The following is a 26,123-nucleotide window of genomic DNA, read 5'->3' as shown; positions in this document are numbered from 1 at the left end:
AGATGTGATATAAATAAATAAATAATGCTCCTGAAATGCAGTAGACCTGAATTCAACTCTGGATCTAGAGCTGTTTTATGACAGTATGGAAATCACTTACCCTTTCTAAGGCTTGGTTTCTTATATAAAAGTGAGCAATGTATATCCAAAGGTTCCCATGCTTCTAACTTTCTATGATTCTTTAAGGGTTACTTGGCCTTCAGAAGTGTTCTCCCCAATTCAATAAGCATTAAGAGACACCATATGATATGATGAAGACACCATACTAAGCTCTGGGTATACCAAGATGAAAAACAACACAATCCTTGCCCTCAAAGACTTTTCAAGCAATAGTTATGTCATCTGGACTAGAAACAGTCTCTAACCTGTGGGTGGCTAGAGACAAACAAGAAAGGCTAGCAATAGGAGAGTCAGGAATCAAACAGAAGTTTAATTAATTTAAAGTGAGGAAAACTCTTGCAAGCAAGTCCTCCTCAGGAGAAAGGCGGCTGGACCACAACATAAATCATCCTGGGGTCTTTAGTAGCAACTGTGGTTAGCAATCAAAAGTGGACAAAATTATTTACCTCATAAGGCAGTCCATAAGAAGGCCCTAAGAATATGTGGTTAACTTGTTAGTGAAAAGTATTCTCATGCTAAAACTCCTAGGTAAGTCAGTCTAAATCCCAGTACCAAGAGTATCAAAAAGAGCTGGAAGGGACTTCATAAATCATTAAGTCCAACTCCCTTATTTCCCAGAAGAGGAGAAATGGCTTGGTCACAAAAACAGGAGAATGTGCCTACCAGGAGAAACAAATTTCTCTTAAAATCAGGGATATAGAAATTTTTCAAAACACAGTAATCCTGGTCTACTATGGCTTTTGTCACCTTCATCAAGTCAAGGATTTCCTGGAATTCACTTTCTATAGATAATGACACCTAAGATCAAAGGTTCCCTCCTGGGGCTACTACACTAACAAAGGGTTCTTGGATAGAGATTAGTAAATTTGTGAACTTGGATGGGGAGAAAAATGCATTTTCATTTCAATATAATTGGTTTTCTTTGTAAGCCCTATGTATTTTACTCTCAGTGTGTTAAAACATTATAAGGCAACTTGTCAAAGTTGCTGTCAAAGTACACTGTCAAAGTACCCATAACAGAAAAAGGTTAAGAACCCATGCCTTATTGTTCCTTATTAACTTCTAACAGAACAACAATTGATTAAAATTCTCCCTCCATTAAATCATAAATACACAAAAGTTAGCATACAGTACATGACTTCAGATTACAAAATTAACAACAATCAGTAGTAGTCTACACTAATCCATAAATGAATACAACATACTATTAAAGCTGTCACCTTTGTCCTTTTGTCTTCTAGCAATTCTCCTAGCAAGCTAAATCAATGCATGTTCTACACTGAAAGAAAACTTTTTAGATAAATCTTGTGTGATTGTTAATCACAACTGCTAATCTAGGCAGATAGGCAATGCGGTGGATAAAAGCAATGGGCTGGAGTTGGGAAGGTCTAAATTAAATCTGGTCTCAGATACTTCCCAGCTGTGTGACCCTGAACAGGTCACTTAATCTCTGTATGCCTTAGTTTCCTCACCTGTAAAATGGATATAAAAATAGCACCTTCCTCCCAGGTGAAATGAACAATAAGCCCAAGAGACAATTTCTGGGTAATTAACAATCAATTTATTAGGCTAACAAATAATCAATAAATCAATAGTTGACGGTCTCTCTCAACAAAAGGAAATCACTGAAGGAAAAATGGGATTGACCTTAAAAGGTGAAAATCAACCCTAATTATTTTACTCTTAATGAGTAGGTAAACTTCCAATGGGGGATAGACTAAAAGTCCTCAGCCCCTCCTACTGAGAACGTGGCTTGAAGAGATTCAGTTGTTTCTAGTACAAAGGGGCAAAACAATCTATCCCCAACATACTGAACAACTGGAGGAGAGGGATGCTTTAGAGGTTCAAGGGCTTGAACTTAATGTATTTAGGGCTAAAATTCACCAAGATTACATTATCTGGATGGGGATGATTCCCAAACAATTTCATCTGTCAGGAATATTCCTCAAAGACTGACCCACAGGGACTGAGCTTTGAATAAGGAAATAAAAAGAGGAAAAACCCTGGATCCCAAAATGAATAACTGGTTATTAGTATAACAGAAAAATAATCATTTCTCTCACAGGGTTGTTGAAAATTTCAAATGAGATAATAACGATAAAATGCTTAGCAGAGTGTCTGGCATATAGCAAGCACAATAGGCTAAGTTTATTAATTATTTCTTATTATGATTTGGAAAAGAGTGAAGGATGCAAACATATTTCTCCTGAAGAAAAAAAGAATGCTAAAGATACCTTACTGTGGTGAGTCAACTTAAATAGTGGATTCCCAAAATAATGCTACTCAGGAAAAGGAACCAAGGACAGTATTATTAACCAAAAAAGAAAAAAAAAAAAAAAAAAAAAAAACATGACTACAATTGGATGTTCATATGAATACCCAAAACTTAAAAAAGCTTTGGCCTGGCTTCTAAGTGCCAGTTTCTGGAGCCATCAATAAGATAAACAAGGACATAAGATAAACAAAAATAAAAGTGTGAAAATATTTTATTTGTAAAATGAAATCAGACTCTTACTTTTTCATCTAGGTTGGATGAAGGAGATGTGTCCTTTCTTGGAGACTTTTCCTGTTTACCATTAGTTCCTTTCTTGGACATTGTGAAAAGCTAAAAAAAAAAAAAAAAAAAAAGTTAAGATAAAAAAATATAATTAGAAATTATATTTCTCCAAGTCTTTTAATGAACCACGTCTTCCTAGAGATTATCAATATACAACTACTACTCATTGAGAAAATAAGATTCTGCTTTTGGTGATCTTTTCTTCTCTAAGTTCTCTAGAGAGACCGTATGATTTATTGTCCAAAACAAACTTCTTCTTTTTCTAAACTTCCCTATTTCTATGATAGGCACCACAATCCTTCCGGTAACCAAAAAATGTACATGCCATTCTTGGCCAATGTGGTAATATTTTTTGATTGTAGTTTAATGCTATATTATAATGACAGGTCCCCAATATGGAGTCACTTAGGCTAATTGTTTCTAATGCCCATTGAAGCAAACAAAATCAACAGTTAACACTTTTCCACTGTGACTGTCAGGCAGCTAACTCCTCAGTTTTTGATGGAATGAGCTCTTAATCTGCTCCCAAGGGCCTCAAGTCATTCTTCTGCTTAGTTAACAAATGGATCCCCTCCTACAAGTATAAGATCCCAGAAAAGAAACTCCTTTTACCTATCACCTAAGCCATTTATCAGTACTTTGCCCTTATCAGTACTAGGCTTAGGTGATAGTCTAAAGTAACTGAGGCATCAGTTATGTGATTTTACCAAGGTCACAGAGACATTAAGAACCAAAGTTCACATTGGAACTCTGATCTTCCTAACTCCAGACCCACTTATGCATTATGCCTCCTAGATGAACATATGGGAACTGAGCAATCACTTCTGATAGTTTTGCTGTGGCTAAAGCTATAATTCAGTTGAATCAGGTACCTTGACTGTTTCTTATAAATGAATCCTGCATATGTTTTGCTTTTAATAATTATTTTATTTATACAGTACTACTATCAATCAATAATGTACATTAACTCAAAAAAAATTATTTTGGGTCCAGATCTGATTTCATTGTTGTAGGAACACAGATGAAATGATTTGCCCATTCATCTCTATTAAATTTCTTATTAGATTCAGTTCAATGTTCTAGCCTATCAAAATCTTTTTAGATCCTATCTGTCACTCAGTTCAAAAGGTATTCTCCCAGCTTTTGTTTTATCTGAAATTTTAGTAATCTATTTCTGCATTTATCCAAGTAACTTCTAAAAATGTTAAACAAAATTCCAGAAAACAGCAGTTTCAACAGGAAACATAATTATTAACTTCAAAAATATGAATTAACTGCCATACAGAAAAAGAATAATGTTTTTCCTAGTTAGGACCAAAGGGCAACACTAGAACCAATTGATTGAAGTTATAAGAAGGCAAATTTGGGTTCAGGATGAAGTAATAATTTCCTAACAGTTCATGTCCCAAACTCTAATGAGATGTCTTAAATGGTAGTGAGTTCTGAGTTATGTGATTTTCAACCCAGGTCTATTTGACTATATGAGAGAGAACAGATTTGTTAAGCATAGATTCTGCAACAGAAAAAAAAAAAAAAAAAAAAGCTTTTGGGGGAGGAAGGGAGAGAAACTAGAGAAAAAGACAAAACATCTAAACCAGATTCCTAATTATATAGTTAATAATGTGTAAAAAACATTCATAATAAGAGTTTCAAAAGTATTTTGATATGAAAAAGTGAAAGAACTTATTTGTACAAAAAAAACATATATACTCATTTAAGTAATGAGCAGAAACAGGAAAATATTTGTAAACAATAAAAGCAATATTGTTTGATAATCAACTGGGAATGAATTATACTATTTTTCAGCAATACAATGATCCAAGAAAATTCCAAAGGACTCATTACAAAAAATACTATCCACCTGCAGATTAAGAACTATGAAAACGAAATGCAGATTGAATCATACTATTTTTCATTTTATATTTTCATTGTTACTTTTTTTTTAGTTTGTATTTTCTTCACAAGAAGACTGATATGGCAATGTTTTGCACGATTGTACACATAAAATTTATATCAAATAGTTTAACTTTGTTACAGAGGAGAGAAGATTGGGAAGGGAGAGAATTTAGAACTCAAAATTAAAAAAAAATAAATATTTTTTAAAAATTTACATGCAATTGGTGGGAAATATTAGATAATTAAAAATTAAAAATAAGATGAAGAGTTCAGACAAAAGAGAAAAAATACTTTGACCTATGAGATCTCTGTCCTTGACTAAGGTCTTTTTCCCCTTCTTTTCCTAAACAGTAAAACAAGGACCATTTATACAATGATAAGAATACTGTAAAGACAATCAACTGAAAGATTTAGGAATTCTGATTAGCATAAAGACCAACTAAGATTCCAAAGACCCATAGGTGAAATATTCTTCAATGAAATAATTCTTTATTAGAGAAGTGAAAAACTCATATCAAGCAAAAGCAAAAATTGAAGTGTAGAAATGATACTTTTTTTTTTTTTTTTTTTTTTTTTTTTATGGATACAGCTAAGGTAGAAGTGTGTTTTATTAACTATGTATTAGTAAACAAGAGTTTTGTCTTTCTTTTCCAAATGATGGTGAGGAAGTTTGAGTAAGTAGGGAAATGAAGATTGTTGCTGATTAAAAAAATAAAATTTAACTTGAAAAAAAGTGCTGCTGTCTGAAATTCTGTTTAGTGACAAACTGATTTTAAAGTAACTTTAACAACATAAACTGATTCACAGTAATCTTTTTTCAAGAAAAGTAATAGTATAAATTTCCCAAAGCTAAACAAGCTAAGTTATGAGACTACTACTTCAGCTTTTCAGTGTGTCAATTTCAAAATAAGAGTATAATATACTGTGATGAATGAAAATTTCAGAGAGACAATTCCAGGAAATCACAATCAGTTTTATTGACTATAGCTAGAAAGTAGTCAATAAATAGGCTTGTTATGGAGATGGAAACCTTCTATATTTATAAAGTCTTTTGAAAAGGGATGCACTGACGAATACGGAAACAGGTTTAGAAGAATTGCACAAGTTTAAATTATCTCTATATGCTTTCTTCTTAGGAAAGTGGGAGGTAGGAAGAGAGGGATAAAAATTTCTAACACAAGGCTTTGCAAAGCTGAATATTAAAAACTATCTTTTTGTGTATTTAGAAAAATGAAATGCTATTAAAAATTATTCAAAGTAAAAAACTTCAAAGTGTTAAGTATATTTTAAATTCCAAATGACATCAGAAAAAAAGAGGAGAGGTCCTTCTTCAAAGGATGCATGAATTAAAGAAACTTTTCATTTGAGAGAAAAAAAGAGAAAAAGAAAAGAGTTGTACCAGAGGGTGAAAGTCAACTCTAAAAGGTTAACAAGTGAGAATAAATATTATAATGAAAGGTAAACTAAAATCCTAAAAAAGGTCTGGCAGTATAAGACAAAGAGCACCAAAATCTCAAAGACATTTGTCAATTTCCATATCATTAGGCTGACAAAAGGGAGAATGAACATTTTTTCAGGCAGGACAGTGGAAACAAAGTTGGAATCCACCCACTGGCCTAAACCTAGAATTTCTTTATTGTCTTTGGTTAGTTTTAGCCATTCAGACTGGGTAATCATATGAGCAATATTTCCTATACTGGTTGATTTCTGGATGAGAGAAGAGAGGAAAAAACTTGGTCCTAAATCAATAATAACTCATTAGTATATGAAAGAAATAATCATTTCTCTCAATATAAAAATGCTCACTGAGAATAAATGTCTTTTGTCAATACATGAAACTCAACCCAATTCTTGATGTTTTCAAAATTCCTACTTCTCTTTCCTGTATACATGATATGGTCTTAAAATCAAAAGCCAAACTTCCTATAGCATCCAGTCCCTTAAATGTGACTTGTCCAAGTGTTATAATAAACTGCTAATGTAGTGTAAAGAGTAAGTTTGAGGACTAGAACAGAGTTCTAATGCTAGTTCTGGCCCCCTTGCCACTTTTTCTATTTTAGACCTTCCCTTTCTGGGCTTTAATGTTTGTAATTTTTAAAATGAGGATTTGTACTGAATGATCTCAAAGATCCCTTCTTAAATTCTATGATACTATGATCTAAACATATTAGACAACAATCTTTATTATTACATATTTATCTAGCCACAGACCAAGTTTTCAAAGTACTTGAACTCTGAACATTCCAATGAGGTTAGTCAATTAAGCAGGGAGGGAATCTACAGGGCTGGGAATAGAACATACACTTTCTTGCTAGAGCTTTGAACCTGTAGCCAGCAAAAGTTGAGTTCAAATATGACCTCAAACACTAGTTGTATGGCACTGGACAGTCACTAACCTCTGACATAAACACTTAACCTGTTTGCTTCAGATTCCTGATCTGTAAAGAAGAAAAAATAATAGCACCTACTAGGGCTGTTATGAGGATCAAATAATTTATTTGTAAAGTAGTTTTCAACTCAAAAAGTATTGTATAAATGTTGGCTATGATTTGACTCCCCAAGATTAAAAATGCTTCACCACGATGCTTCACAAAGGTTTTTATTTCTATATAAATAAATAGCATCCTCATCAACTATCATTGGTATAACACTTTTTAAATATGCCACATATTTTACATACACGATCTCATTTGAGCCTCACAATATTATGAGGCCTATATATCAGGTGTTATTCTCATTTAATGGATAAGAAAACTGAAGCTGAAAGGTTAACTCAGATAACTCTTAAGTGCCATGGAATAAGCTTTAAAACTTGGGGTCAAAGAGCAAAAATTCAACTTTTAATAAGTCACTTCATTATGTCCTTATGTTATTGCATTTCTGAACATGAAGGGTTTGGACTATCTGCTCTCTCAGATCCCTTCCAGCTTAAACTACAAAGTGACTCTAAAAATCAACCCTTAGATAAAGCATTTTAAATACAAGCCACCCTAAATCCAAATTCATACCTGCAACTCAAGCAAAAACAGACCCATCTAGCCAGAAAGCCTAAAGATAAAATCAACTACATCCACTCTATCTCATCAATTCAATAAACTTCTTTCTTTTTGAAGATGGCACTCATGGACAGGGGGATGGAAAGATTCAGTTGCCCTTTGCTTGCTTAGCTCCCATCTAATTTTGTTCAGCGACTTTTAGAAAGCTAAAAAACAAAGCAATAGATTTACTCTCTTCCTGGGAGTAGTAAACAAAGCAATCATTTCAGAGGTCCCTTGAAATTGTTTTTACTTTTTCTTCCCTCCCATCATGTTCCCATCAAAATGGCCTTCACACCATTCCCTTCACTCCAGGTAAGCTAGCCACCTCCATTCTAGGTGCCTTTGCACTGACCCCTACATTTGAAATACCCTTCCACCTTACCTCTGCCTCATTAAAGACTCTATAACCGCTAGCTATTTTTATTATCATAAGATGCAGTTCTCCCTGATGCTGAGTGAAAGGAGCAGGGCCAAGAGATCATTAGATACTTCAACAACAATACTAGATGATGACCAGTTCTGATGGACCTGGCCATTCTCAGCAATGAGATCAACCAAATCATTTCCAATGGAGCACTAATGAACTGAACCAGCTACGGCCACGGAAAGAACTCTGGGAGATGACTAAAAACCATTACATTGAATTCCCAATCCCTATATTTTTGCCCATCTGCATTTTTGATTTCCTTCACAAGCTAATTGTACAATATTTCAGAGTCTGATTCTATTTGTACAGCAAAATAACAGTTTGGTCATGTATACTTATTGTGTATCTAATTTATATTTTAATATATTTAACATCTAGTGGTCATCCTGCCATCTGGGGGAGGGGGTGGAGGGTAAGAGGGGAAAAATTGGAAGAAGAGGTTTGGCAATTGTCAATGCTATAAAGTTACCCATACATATAACCTGTAAATAAAAGGCTATTAAATAAAATAAAATTTAAAAAAAGGCAAAAATCCAAAAAAAAAAAAAAAAGTAAATAAATAAATGTTCATTTTTCCCATGTAAAAAAAAAAAAAAAAGAAAAAAAGAAAAATACTTGCCCTTGTGGCTGACAGGTGTAACAAAGCAGTCAGGAGGGAATGAAGAAATTGACATTACCTAAGATAAATAAAATCTTTTCAATGGTTGCTTCTAATCTAGAGATGCATATCAAGGCAGAAGTTTCCTGTATTGGGGGAAGGGAATAGGAAGAGAGAGGAGTTGATCCCTTAAAGGAGAACGTTATCATTCAAATTTACCCAAAAATGGAAGCTCTAGATTTGCAGTCCACAAGCCTGGGTTTGTTCTCTGTTATAATACAAGATTTCAGACTCATCATTCTTCATTACTTACTAGGAAATCACTTTATAAACTACAAAGTCTTATATAAAGCCAAATAAATAAGAAAAAAAGTGGAAAAAAAAAAAAGATGCATTCTCCCACATGAAGGCTTTACTAATCAATCTCGGCCTCATTCCCGAATCAATTCCTAGGTGTGTATGTCACAATATGTACAGACACACACATGTCTATCTACACAGATTACTTTGAATTTTATATTTATATTATTTCTTTAGAGGCGCTTGTATGCCCTTTTTACTTGTATCTTCAGTACCTAGCACGGGCACAGAGTAAGCTCTTAATAAATATTGGTTGATTGAAGGGTATAAAGTTGGGGAAGTAAAAGTACAATATGATAGCGCCTAAAAGACAGGATTCACGTGGGCTACTCTCTCCGAGCCACGGTTCCCCCAGAGGGTTAGTAAGGTGGCTGATAGCTAAACTCTTTCAAACTGGAAGTCTTATATGCCCGCGCGGAGGAAGGACACCCTTTTGGAAACAAGGAGGGGAAGGGGAACAGCACGTTTGGGAGGCTACTAAGAAAGACTAGAAGAGTCTCACCCGCTCCCATACGGACCACCGACGCCACTCAGACATCCAGTCCCTCCCCCAGTGTCCCCTGGGATTAATCCAGGACCTATCTACCTCGAGAATGAAACACGCCGCCCTCCCGGAAGGGCTTCAAGGGCTCCCACAAGCCGCCCCGGCCCCTCGCATCCTCCCGGCTCGGCCTTGCGATCCGGAGCCTCCGGCCTCCTCGCCGCTCCTCGCCTCGGGCATTCCATCAACAAACTCGGGGCATTTCCACCCCCGGAGCTTCCTGCTCTCCGCCTCCTCCAGGCTCAACTCTCCCCCACAGCCCCGCGTTTCTCTTTAATGCGAGGGCCGTCGCTCGGAAGCGGCCCCAACACGTACCCCCTAAATCCCGGCCCTCCCCGGCATTAGACTGTAAGCTCTCTGAGGGCGGGGCAGGGATGGGTACTCTTCCAGGAACAGGAAGCTCTCAGAGACTCCGACAGGAAACACGGGAAGACTGGGGCGGGGGAGAGAAGGCCGAAAGTAACTCAATCTATCCAACAACAAAAGCAAAAAGGAGGGGATACCTGATCGAGGAGGGTCTTTCAAGCTGTCACCAGTGTGGAGGGGGTGGGGGGGGCCACACACCCGCCACAGCCCAGCCCTTTTTCCCGGGGAACCATTACTCACCCCTGAGGGCTGCAGCGCCGAAGGCCCAAGCCCCTACAAGCCTCCCTCTGCTCCAATGCCCCCTGGGAATTGTAGTTCTTTCTTAGCTTTCCCGGGAAGCTCACGCGCAAGGTTTGTTTTGGTTTGCTTTTCTTTCCTCTTTCGAGTTTAGAATGCCATCCCACACCCACACTCACCCTCCCTCCGCCTAGACCTCCCCACTCACTGGCCTCGCAATGCAGCCTGGGTGTTGTAGTTCGCTCATTGTTCAGAGGGTGGAGAATAGAGTCGGAGTGACAGTGAACGTGCCATGGAGACAGAGTACTTTTACCTCATTGGCCGGCGCTCCTCATACGTCAGCGCGCAGAGGCGCGGTGGAAGCTGAATACTTAAGGGACAGGGGAACCTCCGGGATCACGGAATACCGGTGTTTCCCTTGGTCTCCGCCTGAGGAGCCGGGACGCGCTCTCCCGTTCCCCCGCCCTTGCCCTCGCCGCTCCAGCTCACTCTTCTCCGCTTTTCCCCCGGCCCTCCATCGCGTGAGCAGTTGGGAGCAGCGCCCAGCGGGACCCCCTCGGCGCCCCCCGGGCCCTAGACGGGGCTGGGCGTGGAAGTGGTAACTATGGAGAACATGGCGGAGGAGGCGGCGTCGCCGGACCTGGAGCCTGAGCCCGAGCCCGAGCCCGAGCCCGAGCCCGAGCCTGAGCCCGAACCCGAGGAGGCGACCCCGGAGGCTGCTTCGGAGAGCAGTAAGGGGAGGGGCTGCGGGAGGACATCGGAGTCAGGCTGGGGGGAAACTGAGGCAGCGCCACGTGCCGGGTGCTTGCGGATGCCGTGGGATGCTGCCGGGGAAGTGCGGGAAGCGATTCCCGCAAGGTCTGAATGTATATGCGTACGCGCAAACACTCACATACATGTACCCATGCGCACGTATGTGCACGCGTCGTGTGCATCTGTATTCACGTGCATGTACATGTATATATGTGTTCCGCTCGTTATGGTTTGCATAAAATAAAAAAACATAATATTCAGATACAAGCCCGGGAGAGAGCTGCTCTCTTTTATAGGCAGGGAAACTGAGCCACAGAGTACTTGGGGCGGAATTTGAACTCTGGTCTTTGGGCGTTCGAATCGAGGGCTCTGCCACTGTCCCCCCCAGCCGCCTCGGAGGCCTTGGAAGAGCGGGTTTTATTTTATTGGCTCGTTAAATTTGGGGAGGGGAATAAGTGTGGCCCGTCGGACTTGAAGCCTCGTAGTTTCCAGGCAAGTTGCTCCCCTTTCATCTTGTTCTAATAAGTCATTTAAAGGTGTTTATATTAAACAGTTCCTGTCTGCTGGCTTCCATTGAGTTCAGAAAGTTCTGTCAATTATGTTTCACTTTGTCCGAGTAATAGGGATGCCTTTTTGATGGGGACGGGCTATATACAAACATTTATTCAATGCCTATGTGCCAGCCACTGAACCAAGTTCTGGGAATACAAAGAAAGGTGGAAAAACAGCCCCTGTCCTCAAGGAGGTCACCGTTCAGTGAGTGAGCTTGTTGAGAACATTTAAATATTTGGCGTTTATAGGCTGATGATAAAATAATTTTGCAGTTTGTATGGGGGCTTGGGTGTATGTGGAGAAGATAATGGAAACAAAACTGTTTCTTTTTTTTTTTTTTTATAACAAAACTTAGAAATGTTAAGTGAAAGATAGGGACGTGATGGTTTGAACCCGACTTTGGCTCGCTCTTCATGCACTAGAGCAGATTACAGCACTGCTGTGTGAAGTTAATGTTGATAGATGCCTTGAGCTCCTTCATGTGCAATTGAATTTTTTTGCTATGCATCATAGTAAGCAGGACAGTGGGTATGAATAGGACTAGGCCTGGGGGAAATACAAACAAATACTATCCAAAAAATACTGAGGAGGAAGAGCCATGAAAGAAATAGTGTGGATTTACCACTCACTGTTAAGCCACTAAGGACTAGTGTCCTACAAGTTTATGGGAAAAATTGGTTTTAGCATTTAGCAACTCAGGGAGAAAAGGTGCTATGTAAGAATAAACTAATAAATCTTATTACTTTTATTTATTTTTTAATAAAAAATATTTGTTTCCAAACTGGAATTTGGGATATATTTCCTTATCACAGTGCTATAAATTATGATGGTGATCTGAGACCAGTTCTCAAAAGTCTATTTATTACTATCGAGTAAAGCCTCTCTCTATAGCATGAAATGACTGGGCTCTGAAAGGGCACAAGCTGGAAAGGAAATAATAAATTTAATTCAATATCAAATATTTAATAGCTATTAAAGCATTTAAACTGAACTAAGACTTTTGGGACAGCCTTTACATCTGTTCTAAGAAGCAGCCTCCTTAAGTTTGGAAAGATTTATCCTCAGTTTGGTCTCAGTGATGAATTTTTCAGTTACTACATAAAGGCTTGCAATACACAGTGGTGGAGAAAATGTTTGTACAGGTGAAATCATCAGTACTGAATATTTTTAAAAAGTAGATGAAGTAATACTATATTTACAATATTCCAAAATTATACAACTCTTAGTAGGATACTAGTAATTAAATAAGATAAACAATTGGCTTGAGTTTAATTATGAGAAAATATTTATTTTTAAAAGTGATAACTAAAGGGAAGGCTGGCTAGATATTTTGTTGGGCTTTCTGGAGCTAAGGAAAGCCATCTTATATTAAGCTTTACATAATAATCAGAGATCTTGAAGTGATGGATGAACCATTATGTCAAATATCGAAAGGAGACAAGCCAGTTGTTCATCCCTTACTTTTAAGGAGGACCAGTGACATCATGCAGTGATATCCTGACTTGTGGTGAATTGGATTTAAGTGAGCTCAGAGTTAGACAGTTGTCATTTGAGATTCGTCCAAGTGCAGTAGTAAGATCAAAGTTAGGGTGACTGCTAATGACCTAGCATGCAGTAAATGATCTTGGTATCTCCTGACCAAGCTCTGATTGCTCCATAGCAACCTACTTCAGCTGCCTTCATGGCCTATTCACCCATTCCATCAGAGGAAATCTCCACATGCATGGGAATAGGTATCCCCCTAAATCACTGACAAGTTTGAGGCCTGTTGGTTACCCTCAGCCTGGTCTAGCTCATCTTCCATAATGGCTTTAGCAGAGTGCAACCAGTGCATACCTGCTGTTTCTTGGAGCAACAAGTAAGTGTTGGGTCAACGGTGGATGAGGAGCCCTGAAAAGGGCTCAGCAACCCCTCACACCAGAGGTGCTCATCCTCCCTGAACATTCTGTGCACTCTGATGAGGCAGCAAACGTCCTAAGAGTATGAAACAGAACTTCTCAACAGGATTTAGTAGCTGGTAGTCAGCCAGTTACAGAAGCGGTCACTTGGTGCAGAATTTGAGGGACAGAGGAAAGCACAACAAAGGGTATTAAATTTAAGCCCTAAACATAGCAAGAGAGACAACAGTTTGGAACAGTATTTGCTTCCTTTGCTCTAACTGTAACCACAGTAAATCTATCTTGAGGGAGCTTATTGCTGTACATAGATCTCAATTTACATGTTGCCTCCAGACTTACTATTTGTATGGCCATGAACAATTCACATTTCTTCAAAAAATTTGTTTCCTCATCCAGAAAATGGGGATTGACAGTGTTTGTAGTACTGACTGCACATGAAATAACTAACACAAAACATTTGTAAACTTTAGAGTGCTGTACAAATGTTAGTTATTTGTGGCACTTCAGACAAAGTCACTTAATCTTTGTGATATGTCATCATATATAAAGGAAATTATACTGGAAAGTGTCTGATTTTCTTACCTTTTTAAGTCCCTAAGTTATATGGGTATTTGAGTTTATTTACTTAAAAGATTTCATGTTACATGATTAAGAGAAGAAAACTTAAAATGAAAATATTTTAATGCATTGGTTAATATTAAGCACTTAACTGTCTTTATAAACAAATTTGTTTCTTATTCTTTAGATGGACTTAGTAATTCAGTAAAATTAAGCAACAACAGTTATGATAAAGACATTGTATCTGAAATGGAATTGAAGACTGGTGAGAAAGAAGCAGAACAGGAGGAAAGTGTGAAAGAGCCTTACAGCATCTTGGCCTCATCTGATTTATCAAGAGGTTTGCTCATTAAATTGTGAAATTATAGTATATAGTAAGAAATAATTGTGAAGTATTTAAGTCAGATTCCTTGTGATCCATGGTTATACATTCGTAGGTTTGAAATATCTTGGAATACTTTAAAATGTCTTTCTATCCGATGCCTATAATCTTAGATTTTTGTTTTGTTCTTTAAGTCTGAGTTATAGTGTCTGTATTATCTAAACATGAATCTCTATGACTAACATAGTATAAAGTTTTTTATATACATACACACACACCTAATACTCCATATTCCATCTATACTGAATGAGTCTTGCAGGAGAACATAAGATTTATATTTTCCTTTTATTATCAGTTTATCAAAATATGTTTATATTTCTGGAATGATTCCCTGAAAAATTGACCCAGCAGAACTACAGTCAGGAGATCCGGGTAATATGGAGAGATCATGGAGTGATGGAGAACCAGAGTAGAATATATCAGAAGGTGACAAGGCAGTAAACACATGCTAATAGTATAGTATTGTATGGTCTCTTAAGGTTTCTTACATTATTGCCTTCAAGTGCCAAAAGTCCACAAGTGGAAGCTTTTGACCAAGTGAGAAATTATGAAGAAACACAAAGATGTCCTATTTTGATTAGGTTATCTGTCGTTGGCATAAGAAATGTATTTGAGTGTATAAGGAATTAATTATTAATTTGTCTCTGCTTGTAATGTAATCTATACTTAATTTTAACCAATTATAAAAATCTTATTTATACTTTTTCATTTTCTCTAAAGTAATTAATCCATTGTGCTTCTGTAGTGATGATGGCCAAAAAGTAGAGATATCATCAAGAAGGACATTGGAAATAAAACATCATTACTTTTTATACAGAGCCACAGTATATTTGTACCTGCACCAGAGCAAATTAACATAATACAATCATTTTGTTCACTTTTTTATTTTATTTTATTTTTTTACACAATATGTGACAGCAAGAAAAGATCTAGACAAAACCAAGGGCAGCTCTAGTAGTAAAGAATGAGGAGAATAAGCAAAAAGAAGGAGGGTTTTGGAGTATTTGAAACTTTTAACAAGTATTCTTTGTGTTTGCTTATTTGGGATCTATATTTTCTTATAATGATTAGCAGACTACTGGTTTTCAGTCTGGGAAAATTAGTAAGCACTGGAAAAGAGAGAAATAAGTTAAAAACAGGTGTCTAGTCCTCAGACTTCTGGGGCTGGCAGTAACTAGCAGCATTAAAAAAAGTAGGTTGCTTATAGCAGCATGCAGAAGGCATTTTTCAGAAGCATCCACACAGACATCTATTCTTTAACATATGCAGCATAGCCTTTACATACTAGGGTATGTGAAAACTAGAAGTTTTCCAGTGGTATAGTTCATGAATTTTACTTTCCTCCTGGAAGCAATCACTATATATATTATATGCAGGCTAATTGCACATCTTAAAGAAAAGGTTGAAGATCTCAAGAAAACTTCTTGCTCAGACTTTTTAATATAAAGAATGAACAAGTTAATAGACAGGATAGATAGAAAGAAAAATCCAGATGGGGACTAAAAGAAAATTTTAAGGAGGAAGAAGAGAATCAATAACAGGGTTAAAAGGTCATCAAGAAAAACCTAATACAGAGAGGAAAAGAAAAAAATTAAAACTACTAAAGCTACAAAAAGGTGTCTCCTGCCCCATGGAATAATAAAATGGATCGATAGGGGCAAACATGTTAGAAATCCTGGCACTGACCCCAGGAAAGACAAGGGCATGGGGGACACAGAAGCATGAAGGAAGGAGAGGCACAATTGGGACTCTTTAAAGAACCCCCTCCAAAGCTTGAAACTTTTAATTTTGTGTGAGTAAAAGGGAAGCCTCATGTTAAGCAAGAAGGCTGTAAATTTCTAGAACTTGTGCTGAAGTGGGACAGAATAAAGATGCCCATTAATTTAGCTATAAAGGGTCATTAATAAACATTCAGACTCATGGGATCCATTGCTGTTCTTTAAGTTTGCTCTCAGGAAAGATGGCTGTGCTTGCACACAAGGTGATTGCATGTGCTGATTGATACAAAAGAGAATGCTGCAGACTGGTTAGGTGGCACGTGTAACCATGTATAGGAACCAGTGTTCTTTCTCATGAACTATATGGTGGTAAAAGAGTGGAAAAATATGACTTGCATGGACATTGTGGTGAAAAAACAAACAAACTTGGAAATGTTTTTAAATTTTTTGTATAGCAAACAAGTTAGAAAATAGGAAGGGAAAATGTATAATAACTTGGTCATTTTTAAAATATTTTACATTTATATAAATCACTTTTGTATACATTTTTATATCAAATTTTCTGTAGAGAGTGCTGTTCATGTCACTCCTAGCTTAAAGGTGGGAAACTGATGCTCTTGTAAGGTCAAGTTACAGGCCTAGGGTCAAGAGTAGTTAAAGGTAGAATGAGCACCCTGGGTGCTTGATTTCAGTTGCAACAATTCCCATATGCTGCTGACTCCAAAAGACTCGCCCCACAGGCAGGGCATCCATACCACATTCTCTCCTCACGAAGCACACTCCCAATTAACTTTCTCCTCTTAACTGATCTGTGTTTAGGAAATAAAAATTCTCCTTATTAGTAGAATGAGAAAAGTAGATTAATGCAATTAAAGTACGTGGTTCTCTGTACCCTTTTGTATTTTGTGGCATACTTATTAATTTATAAATTTAAGTTACACATGTGAATTTGCCATTTGATGATGGAAATACAACCTCCCAGAGTGGTTGATGAGGAATTATGCCACAGAAAATGTGTATGAAGCTATATGTAATCTAGTTTAAGGGGGCCAAGAATTTGGAAATGTCATTAAAATGCTCTTTTCCAAGTCATTCTATTAAATGGATCCATTTTTCCCCCAGAAACACACATCTCAATTCAAAGACAGCTGACTGATCTAGAGAAATTAGCTTACCTGAGCGAAAATGACTCTGCCTCTGCCATGTCCTCATCAAACACTGATCAGCTTGATGCAGGTATGTTAGCAGTCACAAACTCTCCTCTGACAAAAGTATTTCCACAGGTTTGGTTTCTTTCTATATTATTTTGTCTCAAAACTTGCTCAGGCTCCTCAAAGAACCTACCAAGTGTGAGCTCTACTCCCTATTGAAACTTTTGTAACATATTAGAAGCCAAATATAAAAAGGTTTCTTTTACTTTTCAAAGGTTACATGTCTTTTGCTATTATTACTAGTTGCATACATTCCAAAACTGTTTTAGCAAGTTTTTTTTTCCTGCCACAGGTAAGTGATTATATTCCTTAAACCAAATGCCTGTGGCTAATCTTAGCATGTGCATACATGTGTGTCTGTATGTCTGTGTGTCTATCTATGTCTCAGTTGTTTTCCCCTCAAAATCTAGCAAACACATTGCTCTTGAAGAAAAGTCCTCAGTGATATTTCTCTGTCTAGACATTTGCTTTTATTCAACAGATGAACGTAAATAACAGTAACTTTAGCTTCAGTTCAAGCATCTGACTTGATGCCATGCATTGATGCCTTTCTTTTTATGATCTCTCATCTGATTTCTACTAAAGATTAACTGCTATCAAATTTCCTAGATCATTTTTCTTAAAAGGAAATAACTCTTATCTAAGATTATTTCTAGTAGCAAATTTTCATGGCTCTATGGTAAAATAAATGCTTTCCTTTTCAGTTTGCTTAACCTATTAGGAATTGTTTTTTAGTCTGATATTGAAATGTTTCTACATTTCCATTTAAGTAGCCTCTTGTGAATTTATCTAATGCTAAGTTACCCCCAGTGTTGTATAATAACTCTCTGAAGATAAGCAGATTGTCTTGTTTGAGAGTGAGTTCATACTCGGTGTTTTCCAACTATGACTTTTAAAAATTCATGAGACCTGCAGATCAGATTTCGACAACTTTATATTTAGGTGACACTTGTTATAATGAAACATATGACAGCCATTCAGTTTGGACATTTTATAACTTCATTATGAATAATTATTATCCTTCTCTCCTGCAATATGCTATATGTTGAAATCTTATACTCCACAATCTAATACAAATGCAGTATCCCTCCTGAACCTTTTTTCTACTACCATTATCCCCCCAAAATTATAAATAACTCATTTTTCAAATTAAATAAAGTATGGAATTAAATTCCCAATAAAGTCACAGGCTCTAATCTATATTTTTTAATAATAATAAAAACTTTAATATTAGTTTTATTTTGTCCCATTCTGATGTCTTCCTCTTTGTACTTACACAATTTTGCCAATGTTTTAATTCAGCTAATATATTCATGCTTTGTGTATGTGTGTTTTCTATTTCTGCTTTATTGGCATTATTTCATTTAAGTGTTTCAATATTTCCTTGTGTTTTCATGAATTTTTTTCTTGCCCACTCCCTTCTTCTTCCCCTATCTCCTCAATTAGAAAAACTCTTTCCTTTGAATAGCTTTCAGTGCTTTGCTCTTCCATGCCTTAGGCTACTTACTCACATTTCTTCTTGTCTGCAAGTGATGTCTAGTATTACCTATGAAGATATAAACACCTTGGTGGCTTATTCATCCTTTTATCATCCGAAACATTTGCACATCGTAGACACCCAAATATCTGTTGAATTGAATTTGCTAAAAAAAAAAAAAAAAAAAAAAATCATATTCCAGGTCTACAAGAGCTGGAGACAAAACAGAATTGAAATCCAGCCTCTCGGGAGAGAATTAGCGAGTGAAATAAAATGCTCTGAACCCAGTAGAGGAAAGAGGGAGGTATGATAGACACACTTCCTCACCTCTTTCCCTCTTCCATGCTTCTGGATCTTTCTGCCATATTTGGGAGGGGGAAGGAGCTGGGGAACTGGGCCTAAAGAGGATCATTGGTCATTGGAATGTCTGAGGGGCAAGAAATGAAAAGAATGAAAGGTAATCATTTCTGTTCCCTGGTGAACTCAAAAACTCTAAATAACTCAGGCATGAATTGTCTTACTCCCCTCCAAAGACAGATAGATAGTACCGAGCCAGGTACTTTTCTTTTCCTTTTTTTTTTTTTTTTTTTTTTTGCTGAGGCAATTGGGATTAAGTGACTTTTGCCCACCAACTAGCAGCCCCCCAGGTACTTTTTTTATGTAACATATTACAGAAGCTGAAACCAACAAAGAATTTGTAATAGGGAATTCCTTGTTGTGAATTAACAAAAATCATTTGTAGGAACATGGAAATTCCTCAGTTTTTATCAAATACTTCGTACTTCATAATAATGACTATAATAAGATTTTACTTGTATATGCTAATATTTCTATATGATTGATTTATATCAAAAGATTAGTTAACTGCTTTCTAAGAAAATAAATTAACTCACTAATTTACAGTGTGTCCTTAAATTATATTCTTTCTGTAAGAGGACAGAAATTAACGTGCCTTAGTTTGCAATTTGTGGAGAACACAAGGAAATGCCTTTTAAGATCTTGATGACAATAAAAACTTAAATTTTGAAATTTGTTATGAGCCATTGATGTAAAATAATATTTTCTTTTTTTCTTTTTTTTTTCTTTTTTTTTTGATTGAAAGCTTTTTTTTTTTTTTCCTGTGCGGATAAGTAATATAAGTTATTGTCTTCTACTGATGCAGTTTGGCTCTTGATTTACATCTCATAGAGTGAAGTAATTTGCCCAGAGCCATACAGGCAGTTTGTGATAGAAGGGGGACTTGAAGCCAGGGCTTACTGACTCCAAAGCCAACTCTACACTCATATAGGTTACATTATATTTTATTTGTTGCATATGTTTCTGATTACACATGAGCAAAAATAACAAGTTATCTAACTTTTTAAAGAAATAACACATACTAACAATCTCATTTTTTCAGAATGTGGAAAAATTAATTTGCAATCTATGCTTGAATTATAGTCTTTGTTTAAGTAGTCTTGTTCTCTTTGAAATAATTTAGCTAGTGAAATAAAAGTCTGTGAACCATCAAAGATAGGATGCATGAGTATTCCCTGACCCGTTTTCTCTTTCATGGTTCTGGGTCATTTTGATTGTTTTGTTACTTTTGAGGCTCTTTTTTTATTTCTGTTTTTTAAAATCCTGTTTGTAGGCTTCTTTTTGTATCTGTATAAGAAAATAAAAAAAAAATTCCATGCCTACAAATGAAACAAAAATTTTAATAGAATCTTTTGCAAAAACTTTTGATGATGCTTAAAGTTATAAATGAGTGTTACATTGGAAACGATGTTTTTGTTTTAAATTAATTTAGAAAAAATTGAATTTTTTTTCCTACTTAACAATAAATCTGACAAACTTAAAATCTCGTTTTTCTTTTTGTTATTTCAGTTAAATATTTTAATATGATTTGCCAGTTTACTTCTCTCTGAGACAAGTGTTTTTATTTTTATCACTTAAAAACTGTCTTGGCTTTCTCTAGTGATGGAAAATTTTTCTTTTATTATTTTACATCTGAAGAAAGTAAGGCTCAGGTCAAATTCCTGTTCTCAACCACTCGGCTAGTTTTAAAACAATGACTCACATTCTGCTGTTGCCTGATTCTCAGGCCAGATTCTCACTGTTTCATGTTAGCTCTCAGTATAGTTATATCTCATGATTTTTAAAAAATGTAATGGCCTTAACCCAGGATATAATAAAAACCGCCTTAGAATGCTAGTGTTACAAGGATGATAATGGCTATATCAGTCTTCTATAACTTTATACTTAGGCACTTTTTTATACTTAATTATAAAATACCATACCCATCCATCAGAAGGTTTTAATCTAGAGAAGAAAGATTGATTCCCTCAATTAAAATAACTAAATGCTAAACTGTGTTTACTGCATATAATTTCAGTAATTCAAAAGAAATCAAAGTAAGTAGAGAAGGCTTAATGGAGAGTTCTCCTTAAGGGAGAAAGGAGGGCATTTCAGGTAAGAGAATAGCTAGAATAACAGGGCAGAGGTAGTAATATACAAAGTATGAGGATAGGAAGGAAACTATCCTTCCTGAACTGGAAGGTGTTTTGGCATCAAATTATGAAGGGCTTACCAAGCTTAGGAGTTTAAACTTAATTGAAGAAGCTATTCTAGAATTTTAAGTGGTCAGCTAAAAAGCACATTTAGGAAAATTAGCAGTAGCATGTATACTGAATTAGAATAGAAAGACTGGAAAAAAGAATAGCTGTATTATGATTGCATTGGACAAAAGTGATAGTATTGAAAATAGGAAGAGGTAAATATGAGAGATGTTTCAAAAAACCAGAAACATAGATCATAAATTTAGAGTGAGAAAGAACCTTGGAAGCCATCAATCCCCACCTTTACATGTGTGGAACCAAGGCCAGGAAATGTAGAGTGACTTGTTCAAGAGTCACATGAGCTCAGAGCCAGGATTTGAGGAATGTTCTATACTATACAGGACTGGGAGGGAATAGCTAATTTGATCCTTAAAATAGGAAGTACTTTTAACAGAATTTAGATGAAAAGAAGACTGAAATACAAATGTTCCCTGAATTTAACATATTTCTACCATGTTTAACATATATTGGACTACTTACCATCTAGGGGAGGTTGTGAGGAAAAGGGGAGAAAATTGGAACACAGGGTTTTTCAAGGGCTAATGTTGAAGAATTGTCCACATATATGTTGTGAAAAATAAAAAGTTTTAATAAAATTTTTTTTAAAAAGGAAAGGAAAAAATAAATGTTCTCTGAAACCACACATTAATTTAGAAAAACACAAATTAGCATTGTCTTTTGTATTAAACGTTTCCCATTTACATTTTAATTTCATTCAAAGAGTTTGACACCTGTGATCCTAGATCATTTATAGGTAAAAGTGATAGAACAGTGAACCATTCAAAAAAATTTCTTTCCATATTCTAATAAAAATTATTTGTTAATTAGAAGGAATTCCCTATAACAGTTAAGAAGAATGGTTTCCAAGTCCTAAGGATTAGATCCAGCTTTTGTTTTATTATAGACAAGAAAGGAAGAATTAAATTGAGCATTTGTCCTACCTGCTATCAAATAAAGATATTTAAAAATACTTTTTATTTTTATAACATTTAATATTTGTAGCAGTTATATGGAGCTTCTCATATGATGGGCACAGGACGAAGGACTTTGCAGTAATCTCATTTGAAATGTTACCCTTTCTTTTCTTAGCTTTTCTCACACCAGTATCGATCCAAATAAAAATTAAATGTCCAGATCACACTCTTAACAAGTAGCAAGAATTTGGAAGTGATATGCTAGTTTATCCAATTTGTATTAAATTATACATGATCTCTTCCCTTTTGCTGAGTGTCAAACATTTATTTTAAAGTAACTTTTAAAAGCAGTAATACAGCTTGTCTTTATTTCTAGAAAAAAAATGAAAATTAAAATATTAAGCAGTAGTTCTTTAAATATTAAATAGTAAATATTACTTTTTACCTAAAGTAAATATTACTTTAAATATTACTATGCTTTTAGGTTTCTACTAAATAATTCAGTTATTTGACTTTGATCCATTATCTATTCTTGCTTAGGTTACCCATTAATTGAGAGAGAGAGAATCTAATTGCTATGTTAATCATTCATCTTGATTCTCTAACTTATTATCATATGTTGTTAAATCATCAAAAAATGAAGTCCCTGGACCATTATTTTTTAAGCTTCTTTTCACCTTCCTATGACAAGCATACAAAAACACTCGCTGAATTAAGATCTAGTTTTTTGTCCTTTGCCTTACAAAAGTTCCATATGAGAGTCATTTTTCCAGATTTCTGTGTCTTTGATAAATCTATAGTTGAAAATTACTCTTTGTCCCTTAAATAAATTCTTGTTTGGGATTAGTTCTGGAAAAATTTTTGCTTCTAATCAAGATGAAAACACTATGATTGAATGTTTCTCTTTTCTATGTAGCCACCAAAAAACTTGCATCCAGATTCAATACCCAAGTTGTAATTATCCAGATTTCAGTTTACTTCAGGTGCCTGGTAACATCATTTTTTTTAAGGTTCTTTTAAGATGGATTTTGTTCTTTTTTACCCTTAATTATACTGTTGTGTATTGTTAGCTTGCAAATCAATTTAGGTGCTTTTGGAAGTAGGATATATACTTTAAATATTTTATCTGTATTCACGTGTGTTTATGTGAGCATATATGTATATCTGCAAGAGGCTATATAATATGCATATGTAAATATATGGAGACAGAGAGGCACACACACAGACATAAACACATACACATATTGGGGAGAGGCATTGTGGAGTAGATGGGTTTTCTTGGCTTTGTTAACAGATCTCAGAGTTCTCATTCCTATCTGTGATACGTAGTTGGCTGAATGACCCTGGCCAAATCACCTCATCCTTAGTGCTCTAGGTTAGCCATTTCTAATCGAGCAGAAAAGGGTCACTAAATCAAACAAGAATCCATGCAGACACATTATTGACTTAGAAAACTATATATTAACATTATCTATGTTCAGTTTTATTTTTATTTATTTTATTTTCCAATTAAATTTTAATCTGGTTGGGAAGCTTTGAGTTTAATACCATTGCTCTAAACAATTAAGACATTTTAAATTGAAAAAAAGATTATGACCTGCATTGGTAGGAGGACTCTTCTCTCCTGAGAGTTCCTTATGCCAATGTAATTTTAGATCCAGTCTCTATTCCAGGTCTCCAGGTCTGTGTGTGTACACACACACACACACACACACACACACACATTAAAATATACAATCAGTTTTTGAATACTACTATATATATTTATATATATATAATATTATGAATATATATATAATACTATATATGTTTTTTCCCATTAGATGCAAAAACATTGTTTAAAATGCAAATTATGTAGTACTAATATAACCCAGGTAAAGGGTTTTAGCTTTTCATTTGCTTTTATTCTAGGTATTCTGGATCTAGACATATTGCTGAAGCTTATAACCAACAATAATTGTGTTGTTGACATTATCATATGCCCCATCCCCAAAATTATACCCAAATAATCCCTCCTGTTATCATCCTACATCTTTTCCATCTCCATTCTCAGCCCTTTACATTCTGACATCATCACTCAATGGGAACTGCTTTCTCCAAAGATACTATTTATTAATCAACAAACTTTATGATCTTTTTTCAGTTTTCTTCTTGCACTGCCAGAAGGGAATCCCAGAACTCCCTACCCTTGCACTGCCACAAGACCTTATTTAGACTCCCTGACCCCCAGAAACCCTAATTTCATTTGGGTACCCCAAATCTAAACCTCATCAATTGCAGTGACCTTGTTCCAAGCTTCCCTAAGCTAAGCTATCTTCTATATACTGCTAATGTGCACAGCTAACCAGTGCTGTTCTTTAGTCAATAAATTCTAGGGATTTCTTATTGTTCCTGCAATCAAATAGAAATTTCTCTGGTTAGTTTTAAAAGCTCTTCACCACTTTGCCCCCTATGTTTCCATAGTTCTTGTGATACTCCTCGCCTTCTATAGACCATCCAAGTGCCCTTTTTTTTCCTTAACTCCCATGACACCCCCTCTCTAATCTCCTTGCCTCTGGACTAAATATCTCCAATGCCTTTTACCTCCTTCCCCTTCATAGACTGCTTCTCTACCTTCAGGGAATACTTCATGTGTCACTTTCTACATGAAGCCTTTCCTGATCCTCCTAATCCCTCACTTTTCTAATCAACTGGTATTTGTTCAGAATTTATTCTCTATGATTTATATGTGTAATATATGTACATGTAGTCTCCCCCAATAAGAAATGTAATATCCTCGGCAACAGGAATGGTTTCTTTATTTTTTTTTTTTAATCTTCAAATCCCCAGTACCTGGCTTAATAAATTTTTTTTATTACTATCACATTTATTTTGCTTGAGGTTATTCTTTCTTTGTCTAGCAGGGTATCCATTATTGCTAAAAGAGGAGAGAAATATCATAATAATTATTTGTGCTCTTTTTGTCTTGCTGTTCTATTTATATGAGGGAATGGCTACTCCTTATAAGTTCAACTAAGCAGTTTAAGAAGTGATCCCCACAATAACTTACCTGCAGACAGTCATCATATGAGGAGTTTGTGTAAGATACTACAAGTGTCATTCCTTTCCTTCACTGGTGGAACCAAAAATATTAGCTAGATATGGAGGAGATAGTAAAGACTGCTAAAAATCAGTGGTCCTAAAAAGGAGGTTGTAGGATATCACCTGATGACTGCCAACAACCCCAATGATGAGGTTATCACAAAAAAATTTAAGCTGTTATTTGGGGGTAAAGGGAGTTTTAATTGAATTGCAGCATGGTTTTATTCTTTAATAACTGGTTTATTTCCTTTTTTAAATGTCTTTTTCTTTTTAGCTGGTAAAAAACTTTGTCCATTATGCCCTGAAGAAAAATTTAAAGCTTGTTATAGCCATAAACTTCATCGTCACCTTCAGAATTTGCACTGGAAAGTTTCTGTTGAATTTGAAGGTAAGATATTTAATGGCTAGGGCACAGTATGCACTGTATTGGGGGAGGGGGAGACGACACTTATTTTTAATTAAGTATTTTCAAAATAAAGCTTCTGCGGCTTTTTTGTCACTTAAGACTAAGTAATAAATGAAAAATTTATGAAAAAACATGAAAAATACGTGTTTATAAGCTGGTGGTTTGTTGACAGTATCATAGCACTTTCATATCCATTTGGAACTTGGCAGTTTCCATTTCTTACAGATTTCTGATTTGTTTTTATTGTTGGAGTTTTTTGGTGAGTAAGAGGGATACTGTTTTAATTAGATCCTTCCATAATAACTTATCAACAGCTATTATTTCTAACATTTTTGGCCTACCAACTTAGTCTCAAATAGCTCAATGCCTAAATTTATGTAATTTTAAATGTGTTAACATCTTAGTTGTTTGTTAATTTTCAGTAAAGAAGTCTGGG

At 35.7% G+C, this 26,123-nt stretch overlaps 2 protein-coding genes across 12 annotated transcripts in view; one reads left to right on the top strand and one right to left on the bottom strand.

Moving 5' to 3' along the window:
* Positions 1-10,542, bottom strand: part of SWT1 (SWT1 RNA endoribonuclease homolog) — a 133,668-nt gene extending 123,126 nt beyond the window's left edge. For 7 of the 11 annotated variants that reach the window (XR_004229305.1, XR_004229307.1, XR_004229306.1 and 4 more), the window contains exons 1-2: positions 10,349-10,421; positions 2,636-2,725 (exon numbers count right to left, since the gene is read on the bottom strand). Coding sequence is in view for 6 of the 11 variants with exons in the window: in XM_031937033.1 (XP_031792893.1) it covers positions 2,636-2,725; positions 10,349-10,387 (129 nt within the window). In the remaining 5 variants the exon portion in view is untranslated. Of the gene's footprint in view, positions 1-2,635; positions 2,726-9,582; positions 9,980-10,040; positions 10,094-10,143; positions 10,422-10,453 lie in introns of those variants that run through there. The other 4 variants (XM_031937034.1, XM_012547738.3, XM_012547740.3 and 1 more) reach the window with 4 other exon arrangements.
* A 186-nt stretch (positions 10,543-10,728) lies between these two features.
* TRMT1L (tRNA methyltransferase 1 like) overlaps positions 10,729-26,123 on the top strand; it is a 42,874-nt gene continuing 27,479 nt past the window's right edge. Inside the window, exons 1-4 of the mRNA XM_023501828.2 lie at positions 10,729-10,871; positions 14,089-14,241; positions 17,124-17,237; positions 25,556-25,669. Of these exons, the coding sequence (XP_023357596.2) occupies positions 10,745-10,871; positions 14,089-14,241; positions 17,124-17,237; positions 25,556-25,669 (508 nt within the window). The 5' untranslated portion in view covers positions 10,729-10,744. The remainder of the gene's footprint in view (positions 10,872-14,088; positions 14,242-17,123; positions 17,238-25,555; positions 25,670-26,123) is intronic.

This window comes from Sarcophilus harrisii, chromosome 4, assembly GCF_902635505.1.
Source record: "Sarcophilus harrisii chromosome 4, mSarHar1.11, whole genome shotgun sequence".
Taxonomy (NCBI): Eukaryota; Metazoa; Chordata; class Mammalia; order Dasyuromorphia; family Dasyuridae; genus Sarcophilus; species Sarcophilus harrisii.
The sequence above is the reverse complement of the archived record's forward strand: the minus strand, read 5'-3'. Positions and strand labels throughout refer to the sequence as shown.